The sequence below is a fragment of the Eulemur rufifrons genome, chromosome 20, assembly GCF_041146395.1.
Source record: "Eulemur rufifrons isolate Redbay chromosome 20, OSU_ERuf_1, whole genome shotgun sequence".
NCBI classification, from domain to species: domain Eukaryota; kingdom Metazoa; phylum Chordata; class Mammalia; order Primates; family Lemuridae; genus Eulemur; species Eulemur rufifrons.
This window is the reverse complement of record NC_091002.1, coordinates 18,207,070-18,227,276: the sequence shown is the minus strand read 5'-3', so window position 1 is coordinate 18,227,276 and position 20,207 is coordinate 18,207,070. Positions and strand designations below refer to the sequence as shown.

Genomic DNA, 20,207 nt, shown 5'->3' with positions numbered 1-20,207 from the left:
TGCTGTTAAGTGCGAATGTGGCGCACAGTGGGATGTTGGGGCCTGTAGCGTAGCGGGGATACGAATTTGGAGTCACCGGTGCCCGCGTGGTGGGTGAGGCCATGGGAAAGGTCAGGTAGCCTCTGGAACTGGCCCAGCACTGGGTCCGGGGGAAGAGAAGCTTCTGAGGCTGACAGGCAGCGGCCACAGAGAAGGAGGAAAACAAGGAGAGGGGAAAAACAAAGTTCAGGACAACATTTGCAGGAGGGGTGCGACGAGGTAGGGCCTGAGCCCGAGCCCTGGCGCTTGGGGACGAGCAGCCGCCGATGTGAGCGACCCAGACGAAGGCTACTGGGGCTGCAGGTTAGGCCTCTGGACGGAGCGGCCGCGGGTCTAAAGGCCCTGCAGGGGTTCCTCAGGCCTGGGGGGGGCCTCTCTGAATGAGCCGACCCTTGAAGGCCACCCTGGCCACAGGGGCGGGACAGACCTGTGTGTCTGACCGTCGCAAGAGCGGCCTGTTGGCCGTCCCAGCGCCGCCGGGGGTGGGGGCGAGACAGGCCCGCCGTCCATCAGTGCCCACAGGCCAATCCACAAGCGGCCCCGCCCCCGCCCCCCCCCCCGGAGAGGGCGCGTGGAGGACCCGCCCCCGCCGCCGTCGCCGCCGCCGCCGCCGCCGGTGTGAGGCGGCCCGGCCTGGCCTGGCTCCCTCCGCCGGGCAGCCCGCCCAGGTAACCGGGTCTGGCCGTGGGGGGGCGCACCGTACCCTCACATCCCCTCCTGGTCCCTGCGCGGGCGGAGCTCGGGATACCGGGGCTGCTCCCGTGCGGGACAGTGGGTTGGTGGCCGCCCGTGCGTGTGCGCCTGACTGACTGGCAGGCCGGCGCGGGGCCTGCGGCCTGTGGGCGGGGCTGTCGTGCGTGACGGGGCCGGTCGTGGTCGCCCAGCTGTGTCCGGGGCCGCGTGAGAAAGCTCTGCGGGGCTGAGGGCCGAGCGGGTCGAACGGGAGCGGCGCGCGCCCCCGCCACCCTCGCGCCCCGCGCCCCGCGCCCCGCCTGCGGCCTGTGTGGGGGTCGCGGGGCGCAGGCGCGGCGGGCCGGCGGGCGGGGGGTCCTCCCCACGGGCGCGCGGGAGCCTTTGTTCCCGGCGCGCGGGTGGGGCGGGGCCTCGGGGGCGCCCCGCCCCGCCGCGCTCAGGTCCCACCCCGTGTCCGCCCGCAGGAGCCGCCGCCGGGTCCCGCTCGCCGGCAGCCTCAGCCGCCGCCGCTGCCTCCTCCTTCTCCTCCTCCTCCTCCTCCTCCTCCTCCCTGGCCGGCTAGCCCTGCGCCGCCGCCGCCGCCCCCAGCGCCGGAGCCATGGCGGGCGCCGCGTCCCCCTGCGCCAATGGCTGCGGGCCCGGCGCGCCCTCGGACGCCGAGGTACTGCACCTCTGCCGCAGCCTCGAGGTGGGCACCGTCATGACTTTGTTCTACTCCAAGAAGTCGCAGCGGCCCGAGCGGAAGACCTTCCAGGTCAAGCTGGAGACGCGCCAGATCACGTGGAGCCGCGGCGCCGACAAGATCGAGGGGGCCAGTAAGTGCGCCCCCACCCTGCCTGGGGCCCGCTGCGCGCGGGGGCGGCGGGGGTCCTGGCCCGCTTCCCTGAGTCCCGGCCCGCCGCCCGAGTGACTTGGGCAAACTTTCGGGCGCTCTCCCACTCCCTCCGGGTCCCGCCCCCGCTTCGTCTCGGGTGGTCACTGGGGGCATCCGGGTCCTCGGTCACCTGACAGGACACCCCCTCCCCCAGCTGGGGGGGAGTGTTCCCGGCGTTTTGCCCTGAGGCCTAAAAATCCTCGCGGGCTGGAGACCGGCGGGGCAGGCAACGGCCCCCTGTCCCCTGGGAGTGGTGTGCCGGCGGCGAGGGGAGCCGAGGCAGCATCCCCCACCCAGTCCGAGAACCCCCACCCAGTCCGAGAACCTGGGTCCAGACCAGACGGTCACCGCCCACCACTCTTTCTCCAGCAACAGCAGTCTGTGAAACACTCTGGGCCCTGAGGCTGGGCTCTAATTTGCAAAGGAACCTTTGGGTTCCCAAAGTAGAACTTAGGCAGATGTTGGGGTAGGGCTGGTCTTGGAGCAGAGCCGGGCCTACTCATCTCCCTCTTGGGGAGAGGGAGGAAGGTGGTCTTGTTTTTGTTTGGAAAAGCCTCAGAGAAGGCAGTGGCTGCTTTTTCTTGCTGCTTCTTTTGTCCCAAAGCTGAGCTTTGGAGGCCTGTGTGGGTGGGCAGACACCCAAAGCCAGGGCAGGGACTCCCCTTGCCCTTGGAAGCACATTCCTGGGAGCTTGGCCCCAGAAAGGCCAGCCCAGTACCCTGGAGTCAGGTACTCTTCTCAAGAGTGTGCAGCCAGTTTGGGGACTAGCCCTTTGTGTCCTGTGTCCGGCTCCTCTTGGTTTCCTGCCTCTTACGCCTTCCCAGGCCTGAGCTTGGCTGCTTTTGTGCAGGTCTCTAATGGGAGGAGGGAGTTGGGGGATTTTGAAAAACCCCAGATCCTTCAGAGTGTTATGCCACTTAGCACGTGCCTGTGCTGTGGCCTCATGGGCACTCAGCTCTGCCCTCCATTCCCCCACCCCCCAGTGTGAAGAGGTGATAGATCTGCAACCCACAACCCCAGACTGTGGGTTGCTTCCTGCAAGGACCCCTAGAGACTGGCGTTAGAGAGACCCAGGCTCAGAGCCAGGTCTGTGTGGAAGAGGGGGATCAGGAAGTGACACTCCAAGGGAGGGTCCGGCAGACCTTTTGGGTATGGTGTGCATGCGTGTAGATGGGCGAGGAGGTTGGGAGGAAGGAAGGTCTTGTGGTGAGGCAGCCATCCTTAGCTAACAAACTCCATATCTGACACAGATCTGACACAGCTGCTGAGCTTAGAAAAGGCAGCCACCTTCCTCAGTGCCCTCATTGGCCCTGTCAACCATTGGGAGAACATTTTAGTGATTTGAGAGACTGTGGATTCTGAAGTGGAGGAAGGAAGACACTGCGGAGAGCTGAGATAATCTGAGAACATCACCCAGGAATAAAACTCCAGTCACAGTCGCCTTCCCTCTGTGGTGTTCCCTATGCTGTGCTGAGTTGTGGCACTGGCTGGAGGTTCCCAGATAGAGATCTTCTGGGTAACAGGCTGCATTTTAAGCCATGAATATGACCAGCAGGCAATAAATGTAGCACAGGTGCTGAAGGCAAATCTGGATTTGAAGCCCATATGTTAGTTGTGTGTCTCCTGGCCATTTACTTAACTTCTCTGAGCCTTGGTTTCGTCACCTATAAAATGGGGGTATTAATATATCCACCACATATGATTGCTCTGGGGATAAAATGAGATAATTGATGCAAAACATGTAGCAATGCCTGACATATTGTTAATGTTTAATAAATGTGGGCTGTTATTAATAATAACAGTGACAATAATAGACTATGACTGCCCTCTCAGCCCCTGGACTGGGAATGTTTAGGGAGGTGGAGTGGGGCTGTCGGAGAGGGTGAGGGTGCAGGAAGGGAGGTGGATGCCGGGACCAAATTCACGTTTCACTTAGATCGCTACTCGGAAAAAGGCAGGAAATGGTTTTGTTTTGCTTCAACCCATGTACCCACCCACCCATCATATAGAACAGTGTTTCTGTAGAGAAAGTGTTTGGAGCTTTGCACATTTGACTCCCGGTTATGACTTTCTTATTTGTAAGCTGGGGCCTGCACAGAAAGGAGGGGTGTGAAGAGAGGATGACCTAGTGTCTCAGGTCTTTGGGGCATGTAGGCAGGAATGTGGAGGACCTATTCACTCCACCCCCAAGGGTGGGTCAGCCAGAGGTGTACAAATTCAGTGATCTCATTAGTAGCTGGGGTGTGAGAGGCCTGAAAGGTAGTCAGAGGATGTAGAGGGGTCTGGCCCTTGATTTTGGGGGCACAGATTGAAGGAGCCTGGGTAGAAAGGCTAGTAGATGCTTGTGTAGAGTTCAGACCTTGCAAATGGAGCCTCCCACTGAAGCCCTGCCTCACTTCTGCCCATCCATGGGCTCAACTCATTGGTGGGTTCTGATCCCTACAAACTCTCAGGAGGGTTGAGCTGCCAGCTGGGTTCTCTGCCACCTGGCCTCTTGCCCAAGTGCCTCAGGTGTGTGGCCTTTTCCTGCTGACCCTGCCAGGGTACCATGGAGTGCCTAAGGCCTGGCCAGAGAGAGAAAGAGAGACACTGTGCTACCCTCAGGGTGGCGGTGGACCTGAGGGAGAGATGGTGTGGTTCAGTGAAGGGACACGACACTCGTGTGTAAGGCCTTGTTCTGTCTTAACTCTGTGCCCTCTCGGTTTACCACTTGTGAAATGGGGCTGGCAGCTGCTGATTTCTAGGGTCATGGTTTGTCTCAAAAGAGGGGTGGGGAAGTGCGTTGGTGCCAACAAGGTTGGTTGTCCTGGTGGTGTGACAGAAACCAGGTTTGTGTTTGGCCTTTTACGTTGCAGAGACTGACATCAGTGAATAAAAAGCAGTCATAGGCCAGGTTTGGTGGCTCACGCCTGTAATCCTAGCACTCTGAGAGGCTGAGGCTGGAAGATTGCTTGAGCTCAGGAGTTCAAGACCAGCCTGAGCCCTGAGCAAGAAACGAGATCCTGTCTCTACTTAAATATAGGAAAAATTAGCTGGGCGTGGTGGCATGCGCCGGTAGTCCCAGCTACTCGAGAGGCTGAGGCAAGAGGATTGCTTGGCCCAGGAGTTTGAGGTTGTTGTGAGCTAGGCTGACACCATGGCACTCTAGCCCAGGGGACAGAGTGAGGCTCTGTCTCAAAAAAAAAAAAAAAAAAGGCAATTATAGACTTCCAGCTGAACACTATAGAGACTTTTCATCCTGTTTTCTTGCCTAATCCTTATGAGACCCTGGGGGTGGTTGGGAGTACCATTCCATTTTACAGATGAGGAAACGGAATTGGAGAGTGATTTGTGCCACGGTGATAGCACCAGTGTGTCCCAGCGCCTCACCTGGGCCCAGCTCTCCAGTCAGTGGCTAACTGGCAACCCCAAGATGACTCTAAGCCCTGAGGTTTTGCTGCCCATGGGCTCAGGCCCCATGTTCCCTGTGATTCATGTGGCTCCGCTGGGAGCAGAAACCTCTGTGCTCAGTCCGTGCATTACAGAGCAAATACCCCTTTGGCTTTTGCATCCCAAGACAGCCTCAGCCTCTCTAGGCTCTGGCTCCACACTTTTCTTCTGGTGCCTTCTGGGGTGAGATGGTTCAGATCCATGTTTAGCGAGGTTATCCAGTCAAGGGTCTTTGTGGGCACAAATAACCGTGGGTGGAGACTCTCTGAGTACTGGCCAGGCACATCTGTGGGAACTTCTGGAGCTTCCGTCTTTGGCTGATTGTTCACTAGATAGTCTTCTGGATGCCAGGGCCTCTGAGGTGGTGAATGAAAATGGGTCCTTGCCTTTAGGGAAACTAAAACAGACAATTGCAATTCTGAGTGGTACCTTTGATGGTGGGGTTGTGGGGACAGCTAACCGCCTTGATGAGGCATGTGGGCTCACGGAGGAGGTGGTATTGGAACCAGCTGGCTGGGGCTTGACCCTGCGGCTGTGGGTATCATACTGGTGAGGAGAGGAGCAGACCAGACCTGGAGACCTGCCCTGAGGAGGGCTAGGCCCGCAGTGCCAGGGGGCAGGCTGGTGTCATCAAGGGTGTTCTTTGTACCAGCTGGTAGCTCCAAGTGGGAGAGGGGCAAGAGCACGTGTCCGGATATCCAGGGCCAGCCATCCCTGCCTGTCTGTTTCCTGTCTGACTGTAGTTTTTTCCAAGGGAAGTCAGACCTCTTAGTGTTTCCTCAGTACCCCAGGCTTACCCCAGTGTGTGGGTTTCCAGGCGGGCCCTATCAGGTCCCCTGTCCAGCTGGGGCTCTCTGTTTCCTGTGAACCTAGGAAAAGGGCCTGTTCCACAGATGACTGGAGGAGCTGAGCACGCCCAGCCCTGGGACCCAAAACAGCTCTAACTTCTCCCAGAATTGTGTGTGTGTGTGTGTGTGTGTGTGTACACACACACAGAGGCACAGACCTGAGTTGGAGTTTAGAGACCTTGACCACTAGCTTTGCTTTGGGTAACCTCTTGGGATGAGGGGCATTTATTTGTTCAATAAATATTAAGATTATTTGAGGCCAGGCATGGTGGTTTATGCCTATAATCCCAGCACTTTGGGAGCCTGAGGAGGGAGGATCACTTGAGGCTCAGAATTCAAGACCAGCCTGGGCAACGTAGAGAGACTCAGTCTCTATAAAAAATTTAAAAATTAGCTGGGTGTGGTGGCATGCGCCTGTAGTCCTAGCCACTCGGGAGGCAGAAGTGGAAAGATAGCTTCTGGCCAGGCTGGACAAGAGAGTGAGACCGTGTCTCTAAAAAACAAAACGAAACAAAATACTAATTGAACACCTCCTGTTTAGTGCTAATCACTGAGGGTTCAAAAGATGAGTAGGACATAGTCTGTGCCATCGAGGAACTCCTGGAAAAGGCAGACTTGGAAGCATGTGATTATAACCCTGTGTGTGTTACATACCATAATAAAGGTCTGTACCAAAAGCTCTGTTAGTGCAGAGGAGAGAGCCAGGAAGGTGTCACAGGAGAGGGCCTTTGCAGTGGGCTGAATGTTTGAGGTGCTTGCCTGTGTGGAGGTGGGGGAACTAGGGATCACTCCATGCAGGGTCTGGGAACGGGTTTGGTGTGGTAGAGATAAGGCTGGGACTGGTTGGGGCAGCTTAGGAAGGGCCCCGGTGTGCTGTGCTTAGTGGGCTACACTCCATCCTGTAGGCAGCGAGAGTTGGCAGAGGTGCCAGTGGGTCCGGCTTACGTGTTTGTCTGGGAGACCACGGCAGCAGTGATTTGTCAGACAGATGTTGGGATGGGCCAATAAGCCACTGCATTTTGCAGGAGAGAACTGATGAGAGTCCAAACAAGGCCTCGCTGAGGCAGGGTGGGGATGCCTTGGTGGTGGAGGGAAGAGGGGCTGAGTCTAGAGGGTGAGACTGTAGACTTTAGCACTTGGGCTTTGAACTCAAACTGCCTGGATTAAAATCCTGTTGTGCTGCTTACTTGCTCTCTGACCTTGAGCATGTGACTGTACCTCTCTGGATCCTCATCTATAACAGGGGGATAGTAACAAACAGCATTTATTTCATAAGGTTGTTGTGAGGATTTTATGAGCATTAGGATTTTATTAGCATCAACTGTGGCACAGTGTAAGCGCTTAATGTGTGGGGGCTCTGACAGGAGGCAGATGAGGATTAAGTTCCCAGGTGACCTGCTGGGGAGGAGAATGAATGCACCTGTGTTTCAAGGAACTGGTGCCTGGCCACCAAGCCCTTTGATGCAGAGGCAAGGAGGCCCACCCATCCTCTCTTGCAGCTCTTAGCAATCCCTCTGTTGTCAGGACTGTTTCCTTTCACTGGCTTTTGCAGCGAGACTGGGCAGTTGGCTGGAAGCAGCTGCTTTTGGATGCTTTATTTGGGGCAAAGGTGTCATCATGTCCTATTTCTAAGTGCGGAGCCCAGAGAACTGCTATCTGGGCACATTGGTGGGGAGACCTCATCTTCCCGGAAGTGCTCTGAGGCGACAACCTCGGTGTGGCAGAGCACCTCTCTGCTATCTCACAGCATCTCTTCTCACTCTGTCCTTTCCTGTGGGATGTGGCTGCAGGGAGGCCACAGATGGAAAAGTTGGGGGGAGGAAATGAGGCCTGGAGTCGCCAAGGACTGAGATTAGGGCCTGATATTAGAAGACTGATTTTTTTCCCCCATCTCTTCTCCTCTCATAGAACTGGAGGTCAGTGTGGACTTTGAGTCCTAGGAGATATGGATGTGGGATAGGAGGGGGGTGTTCCGGTGCTCCTTGTAGAGTGCTTTGTTCAGGGGAACATGGCACCGGTGCTTCCCCAGAGGGTGGGGGGATCTCTGAGAGCAGCCTGGTGGCAAGACTTGAGGCAGAGCCAAGAATGAGGAGTGGCATCGAGCAGTGGCTCTTGGCTGGACAATCCCACCCTGTTGGTAATTGAGCTGTAGTGTAGGGACTAGATATTTGTGGCTAGAACTGGTCAGATTAGGGTTCAAGTCTCAGCTCTTCCTGTGACATTGGGCAGGTTGCTTTAGCTGTAAAAATAATTTCTCTTCATAGAGCTCTATATTAATAATAAATGAGATTATATAGGAAGGTAAGAGATTTCATGTGAAAGTGCCCAGCACATTTGGCACTTAGTGGGCACTTAATTAATATGTTTCCTTTACTCTCAGCTTAGTTAACTATAGAGCTTCAGTTCTTTCCACCACCAAGCTTGGCCACAAGTGGCTGCTCTAACGACCTGGGCTAGGGATCTGTTTCCTACTTGCTTTCTTGGTTCCTTCCCTGAGTCTGTACACAGAGGACTGGGATATCAAAAAGTCTGGTATTTGAATAGTGCATTAGGAGTTCATGGGGCATTTTCTCATCTATTATATTGCTTGAGCTTCACAACAGCTCCATGGATCCAGGGAGGGCAGGAATTATCATTATATCCTTGTCTTACAGAGGAGGAAACCATGGCCTCAAGGATAAGTTCCCATAGCAAGTCCATGGCAGAACCTGGGATTTCTGATTCCTGCTATAGTATTCAGTTTATTTTCCCCCTCTGGGGAAAATGACAATAAAACAGACTGTTCTATAGAACCAGCATTTTTTCTTTTCTTTTTCTTTTTTTTTTTAATGTGGACAGAGATAGCTGATCTCTATTCTGCCCTCTGGCCACATGTGTTTGACCAGCCAGACTTCTGTCTGTGGATAAGCTGGACTCATTGCCTCCAGTTTGGAATCTTTCCTCCTCTCATCCTTGCCACGACACCCCCGTTGAGATGCTTGGCCTACCTAGACCTTTCACACGCACCAACAGGGTGAAGGTAGCTGATTGGGAGTAGGGCACAGGAGAGCCTCGCCCTCTTGACTTGCTCTTAATGGTTCACGGTGATCATTCCATCTGAACCTCGGCAGAAGAACATGGGGACCTGGGGCTCCATGCCCCAGACTCTCGGAGTAGGCTTTTCCAGGATCTCCTTACACAAACTCAAGAGCATGCATTTATTCATGTGGGCCTTCATTTGTCACACACTTATTGTGGGCCTAGCTATTGCGTGTTGGGCATACTGAGCTGTACATTACTGTTCCAGCCTCTGACTTGTTCAAGGTGGCAGTAGGATCTCTAGCCTGGTTTGTGTTCCATCTCACCGTAGCTACTCTCCTTAACAAACAAACAAACAAACAAAAAAAAAAAAAACAGTGTGGCTCACTGAACAAGCAAGATACCACTTGTGCTTCCCCGGCTTTTGACTCTGGCATTTGCTAACTGTGCCAAGCACCTTGGAGTTCAGTAGTGAACATAAGGTTAGGGAAGCTACAGCCAGAAAGGACATAAGCAGCCAGACACATAAAAGAGTTACAGGGTTCGGTGAGTGCTATGAAGGAAGCAAGCAAAAGGCTGCTCTGTCAGTCAGGATAAGTGAACGTGTGCTGTGATAACAAACGACCCCCACGAATCGGTGGCTGACAATAACAAAGGTTCATTTCTCCCATATGCTACATGTATATATCCATCCTAAGCTACACCACCGTCCCTAGAGGGTGGCCCCAGTGGCTCTGGGTTAGGCCTCTGGTATAGATCTTGAACACTCTGGGAAAACTAGGCTGGAGATTAGGAGTATGGAGGTTGGGAAGGAATTTCTGTGACTTGGAGATGGGTACAGTAAATGGGGCTCTGCTGTTGTGGTACAGTAGACTGCTGTCCCTGTGGGTCCGAGAGACTGCCTTGGCCGCCGTCTTTGAAATAGGTATTTTTGTGTGCGGATTTTGAGGCCCTTACCTAATTGTCCATCTCCCCACCTTAGCCCCAACACACATGCCCCTACTTGAGCTGCCCTCTGAGCCTGGTCTGTTGTGGCCACAGCGTCCTGCTGTTGCCCCAGAGTTAGAGCCTCTCACTACCTCTCATCATGGCTGGTCCCCAGAGCTTTGCTGGGTATGCTAGAGTGTCCAGAAAGAGTGGGGAATATGGGCACCTGGAAGCCTCTAGGGAGTGCTCTCAGGCCCCAGAGAGTAGAGAAAGAAGTGTGGGAAGGGGTTGGTCCCTGAATACTCTGGAGTTGCGGGAAGAAGCACTGGGGGACAGTGGAGCTGGTTGCTTTGGGAGAGGCTGTGGTCCCAAGAGATGGGGCTTGGAGAGTCTCCATTTACATTCCTGGCTTAGCCCTTGATATTCTCCCACCCCTCCTTGCAATACTAGTTCCTTTTGAGGTGGTGCTTGGCTAGCTTTTGAGAGGCTGCAGTGGCTATGTGCCCAGGCACAAGTACTAGCTCTCTCCCTACTCTTCACCTCCTAGGAACCGGGCCCATCCTGGGGGAAGCAGGGAGGGGCTCCTTTTTATAGCCCACATGTAGGCTTTGTGTATAGGCTCTGCTGCTTCCTTCCGGCCCTGGCCCTTCCTGGTGTTGGCCGGTGGCCCTGGCTTCAGTAAGACTCAGGATGAAGAGTAAATGGGGCGGGGTTTTCTCCTGCACAAGACTGGCATCTCTTTTACTGAGCCCAGGCCTGGCACAGAGGAGGCTGGAGTTAGGAAGCAAGAAAAGGAGGTGACCCAGTCCTTGGTCTTGGGAAGCTTGTGATCTGGAGCATGCAGAAAACATTAAAACCCAGGGATGGCAGGCAACATTTGTGCCTAAAATGTTGCAGGCTGGGCCCAAGGGCCCAGACAGAATTGGCTTTCTCTCTGTAGCAGCCCACCCCGCTCTCTGGGGTCCCTCCCCGCACCGGCTGGCTCACCAGTGTTGGGAAGACCTGTACAAAGGCTGTGAGGTGCCTGTGAGCGACCCAGCAAAGTGTGGACGTGTGGAGAGTGGGTGATCTGACGGAAGCTCCAGGCCCTGGCAGTGAACAAGTGGCCACACTAGTGAGGGGTGGGGCCAGGGAGAGTTTGACCACTTGTTTGTTTGTAATCTGATTCTTCCTTGGTGCAGGTGGGTAGTTCACTTTGAGGTTGGCTTCCTGTTTTCTTGGACACCTGGGGATAGGGCTGAGTTGAAATATCCTGAAGGAAGTGATTGTTGAGGGCATGCCCTCAGGTCACAATGTCCTTGGCTTGGCCTGCCTGTGGTAGGAGTCAGGTATTAACCATACTGGGTTCTGGCTTGGTAGGTGTGGGTGTGTGCTGGGGGAATTCTGACACTGTGGGATTGGGTGACTTCAGCCTTAGGCCTAGAGAGAGAGTGTAGGCTTTAGTTCACAGTGTGATTAACTCTAGGAAGGAGGCGAGGAGGGCCCCAGTTAACCAAAGGTCCCACAGCTTTCTCAGCCTGCTTGGGACAGGAGGTCGGCTAAGGGACACAGCTCAATTCCCTCAGCTGGAAGGTTGGGCAGCAATGGGGGGAAGGAGTGATGGCCCCTCTCTGGGGCTCTGCAGACCCACCTGACAGTCACCCTGTTCCACCTGATAGTCCTCCAGCTGTTTGGAGGCAGCTCTCCTCTTCTTACTGTAGTCACTTCCTCCACCCACAACAGTAATTGAGTATAATGTGCCTGTGTTAGCCTGTCAGTCCTAACTGGGCCTGTGGCCTTTCTTGGGAGCTCTGAGCATGTCTACCAAGATGGTTAGAAAAGATCACTTTGTTAGGAATTTTGCTGAGGGCCTTTTGAGGCCACCGGTGAAACACAGAGCATTCCCTCCAGTGAGAAAAAAATGCCTGGCCAGCCTACTCCCGAGAGGATGTCCTGGTCCCTGGCCTGAGAACTGGCCCACACTGGAAGCAGGAAGCTCCATGCAAGGATGTGTGCCGGTGGGGCGTGGGGCAAGAAGCTGTCCTAAGCAGGTACAGGGAGTTTAACTAGGGAGTTAAAATCCACAGGGAGAGATCCTAAGGTAGCCATCTCTCTCAGTAGGGGAGGTGATTTCAAAGAATCTTGAGCTGGGCTTCCTGGGCAGGCAGTGAGGGAGTGATTTCCCTATTACCTTGGGGTGAGGTCAGAGACTAGATCACTCACTGAGGCCTTGCTTCCCAGGAAGCAAAGGGGGGATAGGAGAGTGGCTTGGCTTGGGCCGGCATGGCCCAAAGATAGTGTGGCCAGATGCTATGAAGAGGCTGGGCCAAGCGGCTTGGAAACGGGAGAGCCTAGTGGGGTCTGCCAAAGCCGGACGTCTGAGCGAGCAGGCCTTTGACCTGGTGACTTCCCTTCGTTATGTAGAACATCACCAACCCCATAGTCAAGGTGGACTCCATGTTGAGTTTTTAAGAACTGGCCCCACATTCACCCCCAAGAGGTAGTGGTAACACAGAAACCAAAGAGGCGGCAACCAGGGCTGGGGTGGTAAGACGCCATGGGGCTCAGGAAGTTCCGCAGGGGAAGGCCTCTGCTCTCCCATCTGCCCTCACTCCCTTGTCTCCCTGCTTTAGCCCCTGTCACTCTGACACTATCCCCTCCCCACCCCTCTCCTAGACCCTGTTGTTTCCTTGTGGGACAGAGACCTGGATTTTTCTTCCTTCTAACCGTTTCCATTTCTTTGGCCCTGTTGAGAGGGCCCTGCAGAGACAGGGCAGCAGAGAGAGGCTGCAGATGTCCTGGGCTGTGGGAAGTAGGGCTTCATTTGTCTAGTGAGCAGGAGCAGGTTGGGAAGCAGTGACTCCTTCGTTATATTTTTCTCTTTCCACAAATACTTATTAAGTTCCTGCCAGCCATGGGGCATTGAAGACCACAGACATGGTCCACGCCCTCAAGGAGTTTGCACTCTAGTGGGGAAGACAGTCAGCCTTAAAATGCACGTGTGGTTACTGCTGTGGCGAATGCTACGAAGCAGCAGTGCGCAGCGCCGCCCAGAGCCTCCCCTGCTCCTCTGTCTGTGTTGGCCCTGCCTCGCCACTTGCGACGGGGATCCTGAGGCGGTACAGAGCACGCGCCTGGGGCGCAGACAGCCTTGGCTTTGAAACGTTGGCTCTGCCACTCACCCGCTGCCACCTTGGGTAAGTTGGCAGCGTTGGAGCATCTCTGTGCTCCGTTTCTTTACTTGGGAAATGGGAATCCTGATACCTACTTCATAGTGTTATTTGTAGGGATGAAATATAAGGCAGTTTTCATCCTTGCAAGGCAGTCTTATCAAGAACTTCACACAATGTCTTCGCAAAGTAAACGTGCAAGCAATGAGTGATAGGATGCTGGATGCTGCAGTTGCTGCTCCTCCCTTCCCACCCAGTTACCTGTGCTCTGTGCCTCTCAGCTTCTCATGGTATTTGTCTATGGGCTCTATTTAACGTAATCTATTCAGCATAATATGCATATCTAATTCTTCCTTCCACTTTCAAGCTCCTCAAGGTGCTTGTATTCCAAGTGCCTAGCATAATGTCCCTCCCATGAGTGCTCAGTAAATTGGTTAATTGTGAACAATATATAAAGCCATCAGGACTTGCTGGGGGGTTGGAGAGGTGGGTGGTGAGAGAAAGGGGGATGTTAAGGGTGATTATGAAGTTTATAGTTTGTGCGCCTGTTTGAGTGATGATGCTCTTAGCTGACCCAGGGGGTCCGGCAAGAGGCCTGGGTTTTGGTGAGAGAAGGCAGTGTTTGAGATGAATAGTGGGGTAGCTCATAGGCAGCTGGATTGAGGTGTCTGAGGCCTGAGAGGACTAGGCTACACACGTGTTCGTGAATTACCTGTGCATAGAGGGGTAATAAAAGCTGCAGGCATGGCTGACATTGATGAGGGAGAAGACAACATCAGAAGAGGAGAGGACCTTAGCCTGAGCCTTGACGAAGGCCAGTGGTTAATGGGGATAGGCCCATAGCTCACAAGCAGGAAAACCAGGTGAGGTTGTGCGGGAGAAATCAAGGGCAGAGTTTCAAGCAAGAGGCAGGGTGTGATCAACCATGTTAATTACTGAGGGAGTCAGGAAGGAGGACCACAGAGAAGTGATTTATGTCCAGTATTCCAGTTCTCCAAGTGGCTGCATACATTATGGGGGGCGTTTTATGTGTGCCTTTGAGATTGTGGATATCCCTGAGACATGGCCTTGGTGGGCCTCCAGCCTCCCTCCTGTAGCCAGGAGCCTGGCAGACACAGGCCATCTAGAAAGAACATGGGCAGATCAGCCTGCAGGGGAGGCAGCAGACCACACTGGACTCCTGACCATAGCTGATCCGTGGGCTGCCTGGGGAGTCATCTGGGCTCAGGCCAAAAAGTTGGGGAAAGCCACCTTTCCCTGTGGCTGCTTTCCCTTGCTGTGGCAGTCAAGACTGGTACAGGCCCACCTTCCCTCCCTTCTCATTAATGATACACAGAACACACTAGACTCCCTTGCATCAATGGCTTTGGCTTCTGTGGCCCTCTCTGCCCAACGTGTGCAGGTCAGCCCTCCAGACCTGCCTTCCGTGAAGCATCCACGGCTCTCTCTGCACACTCTCAGCACCACAGACGTCTCCCTGTTGTTCCACTCTTTGTATGACCTCATAGTTATCTGCTTCCCCATCTGTTTCCTCCATCAAGCAGGGGTTTTCTCAAGGGCAGGAATTCAAATGCCTTATTGATTTGTTTCCCTAGGACCCAACCCAGGGCCTGACATGGAGTAGGTAGATGCCTAATAAATGTTTGATCAGGTGACAGAGTAAAATGAATAAACCTAATAGATGTCTGCTGCGTACTCTTCCAGCTTTGCGTCCTCTGGGTGGGGCCTAGGCGTGCTGTTCACCTCCGAAATGGGCAGGATTAGCCTAGCGTCCTAGGGAAGAGGGCTCCCTGCCTGGACGGTGTCAGGGCTCACTGTGGCTGCCCTACTTTTCTCTGTGTACCCAATACCAGGGATAGTGGCTGCTGTGGGGACAGTGCAGAGGGCCCTGGTTCTGCCGTGAATCGCCACATGACCCTGATGAGACCCTTTGGACTCTCCATTTTCTCGTTGCCCCAAAGAACAGATTTGTTGAGAATCTAGACTCTAGGTGATTCGTGAATTGGGGTGGATCCCGTCTATCGGTGACTTACAGCAATTAGCTTGTAGCAGTGCAGGGTCCCATGTAGGGGCATCCCACAGACCTCCATCCAGCTGTCTGAATGGCCGCTTCCTGTTCACCACGGTGGGAGAGGGGTCAGATGCTGAGTCGGGCCCTGCCGCTCTTCTCCCCTGGACTCCATGGTTTTTCCCTCTCTGTGACCTGGGGAGGGGCGCTGGTCCTGTGTCCCACTGCTGGTCTGGTCTGAAGGCAGCTGCTGCACAGGAATGGGAAGGAGCGGAATCCCCACCATTGCTTTCCCTTTGCCGTGTGACCCTGTGACTCTGAAAGTCCCTGAGCCCAGATCCTAGTCTGTAAAACGAAGATACATAACTGCCCACCCCTCCACTTTTGCCTTCCTCAGGTGGGAGCTGGGATGTGCTCAGAGAAACCTCCCCATCAGGTTCAGATGATTCTTTTGGGAGGTAGAAGGGGGAATGTTATAGCCTCAGGACAGAGAGGAGAATGGGAGGGAAGAGGGGAACTCTCCCAGCCAGCTTGGGAACTGCTGGCCATCCTGTGTTCAGGTCAGAGTTGACTGTTCCAGACTGGTGCGGAGTCCCTGTGCCTCTGGCTCCCTGCGAAAGAGGATCTGCAGTGCGGTGCCTGCCTTGCCCCTCAGGGATCTATGCAGGAACCTGGAGGGTGGTGGCCAAGGTCTGGGGCCAGAAGTGGGCCAGATGGCAATTGCTTCCTTTGTCCGTCCCTCAGCATCCTCTGGGGGAGAAGACTTAGCTCTGTTAACACTCTCCTAGGCCCTGGCTGTGTAGTTTCTTTGGAGGGTGATGAGGGGAGTTGGGGGACTGGGAGGAGTCCCTCTGTTTGTAGCAGGCTGTGCGTGGAGAGGGTAATTGATGAGAAATCTTTTCGGGGAGAATGCACATACCTCTCCTTACCCCTGGGACTCACTCTCCTGAATCTCCTGGTAGTCTTGGCTTAGGGCCTGGCAGGGCGTGGGTGCTCAGGGGGCCCTGCCTCTTACTGTTCTGCTTTTCTCAGAGCTGCATTAGCATCCCACGGTTCCCACTGGCTGCAGGAACCTTTGTGAACCTCCCAGTGTTACCAGACTGCACTGGCCCTCAGGGGGCCATATCTCACCCCCCCACCTTCAGTTGTGCCTGGTCTTTTTTCCATCCCTATTGTCACCCCACTGACCGCTGCATTTATGTATTTCTTGTAGCTCTTCAGCTTCTGTGGCCCCACTGCACCACCTCTTCTAGGAAGCCATCCCTGATACCATCTTGGAGCGTCTGTGGTCTTTGCTGCCTCTGTTAGATAATTAGCTCAGGAGTCTAACTCCCACGTGTTTGCTCCTGCTCTTAAGCACTCTAAACATTTTGAGGCCTCCCCAGGACCTGGGTTTGTGTTGGACTGGTGGGGAATGGAGGGAAGAGTCAAATGTGATTTCTTTTTAGAGGAGCTGACAGGCCAGTGGCCTAGACACCAGGAAGCACCAGCAGGTGTGACAAGTGGTGACTCACAGGAGAGGAGGGGGCACCTAGTGTACCACTGAACTGGGCTTAGTGCTGACTTAAGTGAGAAGGTGGGAGTGGCATGTGCATAGGCCAACGGGGGAAGAGCTCAAGGAGACTGGGCTGGGGTCTGTTGAGTGGACTTCGACCCTTTTGAAGAGGGCTGGGCTTTGCCCACCTTCCTCCAGGACCCTCTGCAGGGTGGGGCACACAGGCCTGGAGGGGCTCTGGGGTCCACAGCCCACAGGTAGGGGTAGTGAAAACCCCCAGAGGGGAAGGGACCCATCCAGGTACTGTTCACTTACCTGTTTCAAGCTCTTTAGATTTTAAAGAGACCTTTCATATTTAACCTGAATTGTAATTTTTTTAAGTGACAATTTTGTTTACTACATGTGATTTTTTTTTTTTTTGAGATAGAGTTTCACTCTGTCACCTTGGCTAGAGTACAGTGGCATCTTCGTAGCTTACTGCAACCTCAAACTTGGGGCTCAAGCAATCCTCCCGAATCAGCCTCCCGAGTATTTGGGACTGCAGGCATGCACCACCACACCCAGCTAATTTTTTGTATTTTTAGTTAGAGACAGAGTCTCGCTCTTGCTCAGGCTGGTCCTGAACTCTTGACCTCAAGAGAACCTCCCACCTTTACCTCCCAGAATGCTAGGATTACAGGGGAGAGCCACCGTGCCCGGCCCACTACATGTATTTTTAAATGGATAGTTTCTGTTGTCATTTACGTCAATTAACTTACGCACTTTATAAAGGGAAAGCCCTCTATTAAGAAATACTTCTGTGAAAGCATGGTTCATGTCCAGAAATTTGGGATGTGTGCCATTTCCATCTGATTTTTTTGTTGTTACGGTCTTCTTGGCCATAACTTCTTCATTTTAGAGTTTAATTTTCAGTGTGTCCTCTTGTCCCTTTCTGAGAAGATCACTTTTATATCTCTTACCTCATTGGCATCTCAGCGCAGCCCAATGAAAGAGGTGCTGGGAGTGGGGTCCCATTTTGCCTATGAAGAAAATGAAAGGAGACGGGGCCGTGCCTACTGCCCACCTTGCCAATGCTTTTACTCACAGTACTTCTCCACACCCTGATGGGTGGTTAGCAGGCCAGTAAATTTGGGGGACCTCTTTCTGTAGGGTTGTTTGGAAGTGGCTTTGTTGAGGGCAGCGGATACTACCACATGGATTCCAACTAAGAAGTCTGGGACAAATTTAGGGTCTTGGATTTGATGGTTTGGCTCCCTGTCCCCCTCCCAGGGCCTGCCGTGTTTCTGTCCCTCAGATTGGCTGGTTGTCACTGACTGTGCTCTGGGGAGCCCTGAAAAAGGCCTAGTGCCCTACCTTTGCTATTTCCTTTGTCTTTCCTAGGATTCTTGCTGTCCTGGAACACTGCCCTTATGCACATCCCCGCAGTGGCCAGACAGGAGAGCTGGTGGCAGGCCTGTGGTTTGGCCTGATATCTGGGAGGGGGTGGGGAGCGACAGGAAACAGCCCTACCTGCAAAGGAGCCAAGTACACAGATGGGTCCTCTGTGGTCATTGTCTTCTCCCCCTTTCCCAGGCTCCAGGCTGGCTGGCTGTTTAGCTTGTCCCCTTGACAGCACCCTCTCCTCTCCCCACCTAGTAGATTGGGTGCTGTCCCAGAGGTGGGGGCCTACTGTCCTGCAGAGACAGGTTCTCAGCCGGCCCTGAGAGCTTCCCAGTTCTGTAGCTCAGATGAGGAAACAGGCTTTTAAAGGGAAAGCAGCTGCCGTTACTGGCATGTCCAAAAGGCAGGTGCTCTCCAGGCCTGCATGGCCCAGATGCTCTGTTCTGAGTAACTGCCGGTCTCTAGTTTCTGTGGTCTCAGGCCAGGAGTCTGTCCCTGGGCTGAGAAGGGAGGGGAGAAGAGGGAAGGGATGGAAAAGGAACATTGCCCTTCCCCACCTCCCCAGCTTGGTCACGCAAGCTTTGATTTTACAAATTCAGTCTTGAGGCATTCTGCCTCAACGGTTAGAGCTGGCGCCAGGTGCCAGGCAGCAAGCACATTTCCTTCTGCCAGAAAACCAAAACACAAACCAGTCTGAGGTTCAGGGTGGTAGGACAGGTCAAGGCTGACTTTCCTACGTGGGTATCTTTGTGTAGTAATGTGTCTGCACGTGAAGAGTCTGTGGTGGGTCTCCTCCCACTAAAGCCTTCATTTTATCTATAATGAACCAGAGAGGACAGCAGACTTGTTGAGGCCTTAGCTATATGCTTGGAGCCAGGATTTGTAACTTGGCCTTTGTGATTTCAGATCTTTTGGTCTCCGATTCTCATACCCCACTGTGTGAGGTGGGGGTGCAGGTGAGGTGCTGCAGCTGGGATAGGCTGGGTGCTGCAGGCTCAGGACGCAGCCTCTGATTCAGAGCATGTGTGTATATGCTGATCTGAACACGAGACCCTGAGAGTCCCAATCCTCCCCACACGGTGCTCCAGGAGTCACACTCCTCCCCACACGGTGCTCCCATCCCTGCAAGACCTCTTTTTGAGCTGGGGAAATAGCTGCTTGGATTATTTTCCTTGTGGCCCAGCTTTAGCTCTCCTAGGTTTGGGTTTGCCTCTAGGGGAGCCCTGGCAGGTGGCCGCTTTTGTCTCCCCTGCTGCCAGCTTTGGTAGGCCCCATGTCAATGGTACTGGGCACACAAGCAGGTGGGCTTTCTCACTGGAACCACAGGGCCCTCACAGCAACTGTGTGAGGTAAGAATAGTGGGGAAACTGAGGCTGAAAGAGTGAGGGACTACTAGGACATCACAGCCAGAACTTAAGAGCATGTAATTAAGAGAAACTAATTCTCCCCAGGCCTGGCAGCCTTCAGGAAGGGGATAATCAGGGAAGGCTTTCTGAAGGAGTAGGAGGCGGCAGATCTGCACCAAGGGTGGGGAGCAGAGCAGGGCCCCCAGGACGCTGCTTGGAGCACCTGGCAGCCTGGCCCATGAGGGCATTCTCAGCCCTCGGAGCTGGCATGCGATGCAGTCCATGGCACAGATCTCTCATTACTTCAAAGCCCCTCAGGAAGGGCTGGGTCTCTCTTTTTCATGACAGTTTGTGGGTGATTAAATGTAAGGGACTGGGGTCCCCTCACTGCCCCAAGCAGCATATCTTGTCAGTGTCTGGCACAGCTACGTGTGGAATGGCAATACCCAGGCCATTCGAAGCCTAGGTAGCCTTCGCCCTGGGCCCGGGAGCCCGTTCCTTGGAGGAATGAGCGTGCTGAAGCTCCTGATGGGCTGGGCTGGCTGGGCTGTGCCCCCTCAGGTCGGGGTGAGCCTGGGATTGGGCCTTTGTCCTTGTGCTACACATCACGCTGCCTGGTCATGGGCTCCCTAGTTGTGGGATCCCGCCCTTGTCCTCAGAGAGTCCCTCCTCCTCACTCCCCCATCTTCTGCATAGTGAGGGCCTCTCAGAACCCTCGTCTTGTCTTTTTCTCAGTGTTCTCCTGAACGTTGTTTTCTCATGGTTCTGAGTAGGGGAGGAAAGCTGTGTCATAGGTCTCCGGGTACAGGTAACGACTTTCCTACTCTAAGTAGTCGTCTTCTCCCCACGCTCCCAGGTTCTGGGAATGTCTCCCTTCCTGACCCAGGGCAGGTCTCACCCAGACTGTGCTGGGCAGGCCCAGCCTCCCCCTGTCCCACATCAGAGCAGAGGCTGTGCCTATCCAGGGAGTCTCCTCTTCGTGATGATGACAGTTCCCAGGG

General features: G+C 54.3%; 1 protein-coding gene across 2 annotated transcripts in view; it reads left to right on the top strand.

Annotated features, from left to right (window-relative positions):
* Positions 1 to 661: 661 nt before the first annotated feature.
* Positions 662 to 20,207, top strand: part of PLCG1 (phospholipase C gamma 1) — a 40,593-nt gene continuing 21,047 nt past the window's right edge. For both annotated transcript variants that reach the window (XM_069496434.1, XM_069496433.1), the window contains exons 1-2: positions 662 to 707; positions 1,197 to 1,547. In XM_069496434.1, coding sequence (XP_069352535.1) covers positions 1,331 to 1,547 — 217 coding nt within the window. In that variant the 5' untranslated portion in view covers positions 662 to 707; positions 1,197 to 1,330. The remainder of the gene's footprint in view (positions 708 to 1,196; positions 1,548 to 20,207) is intronic.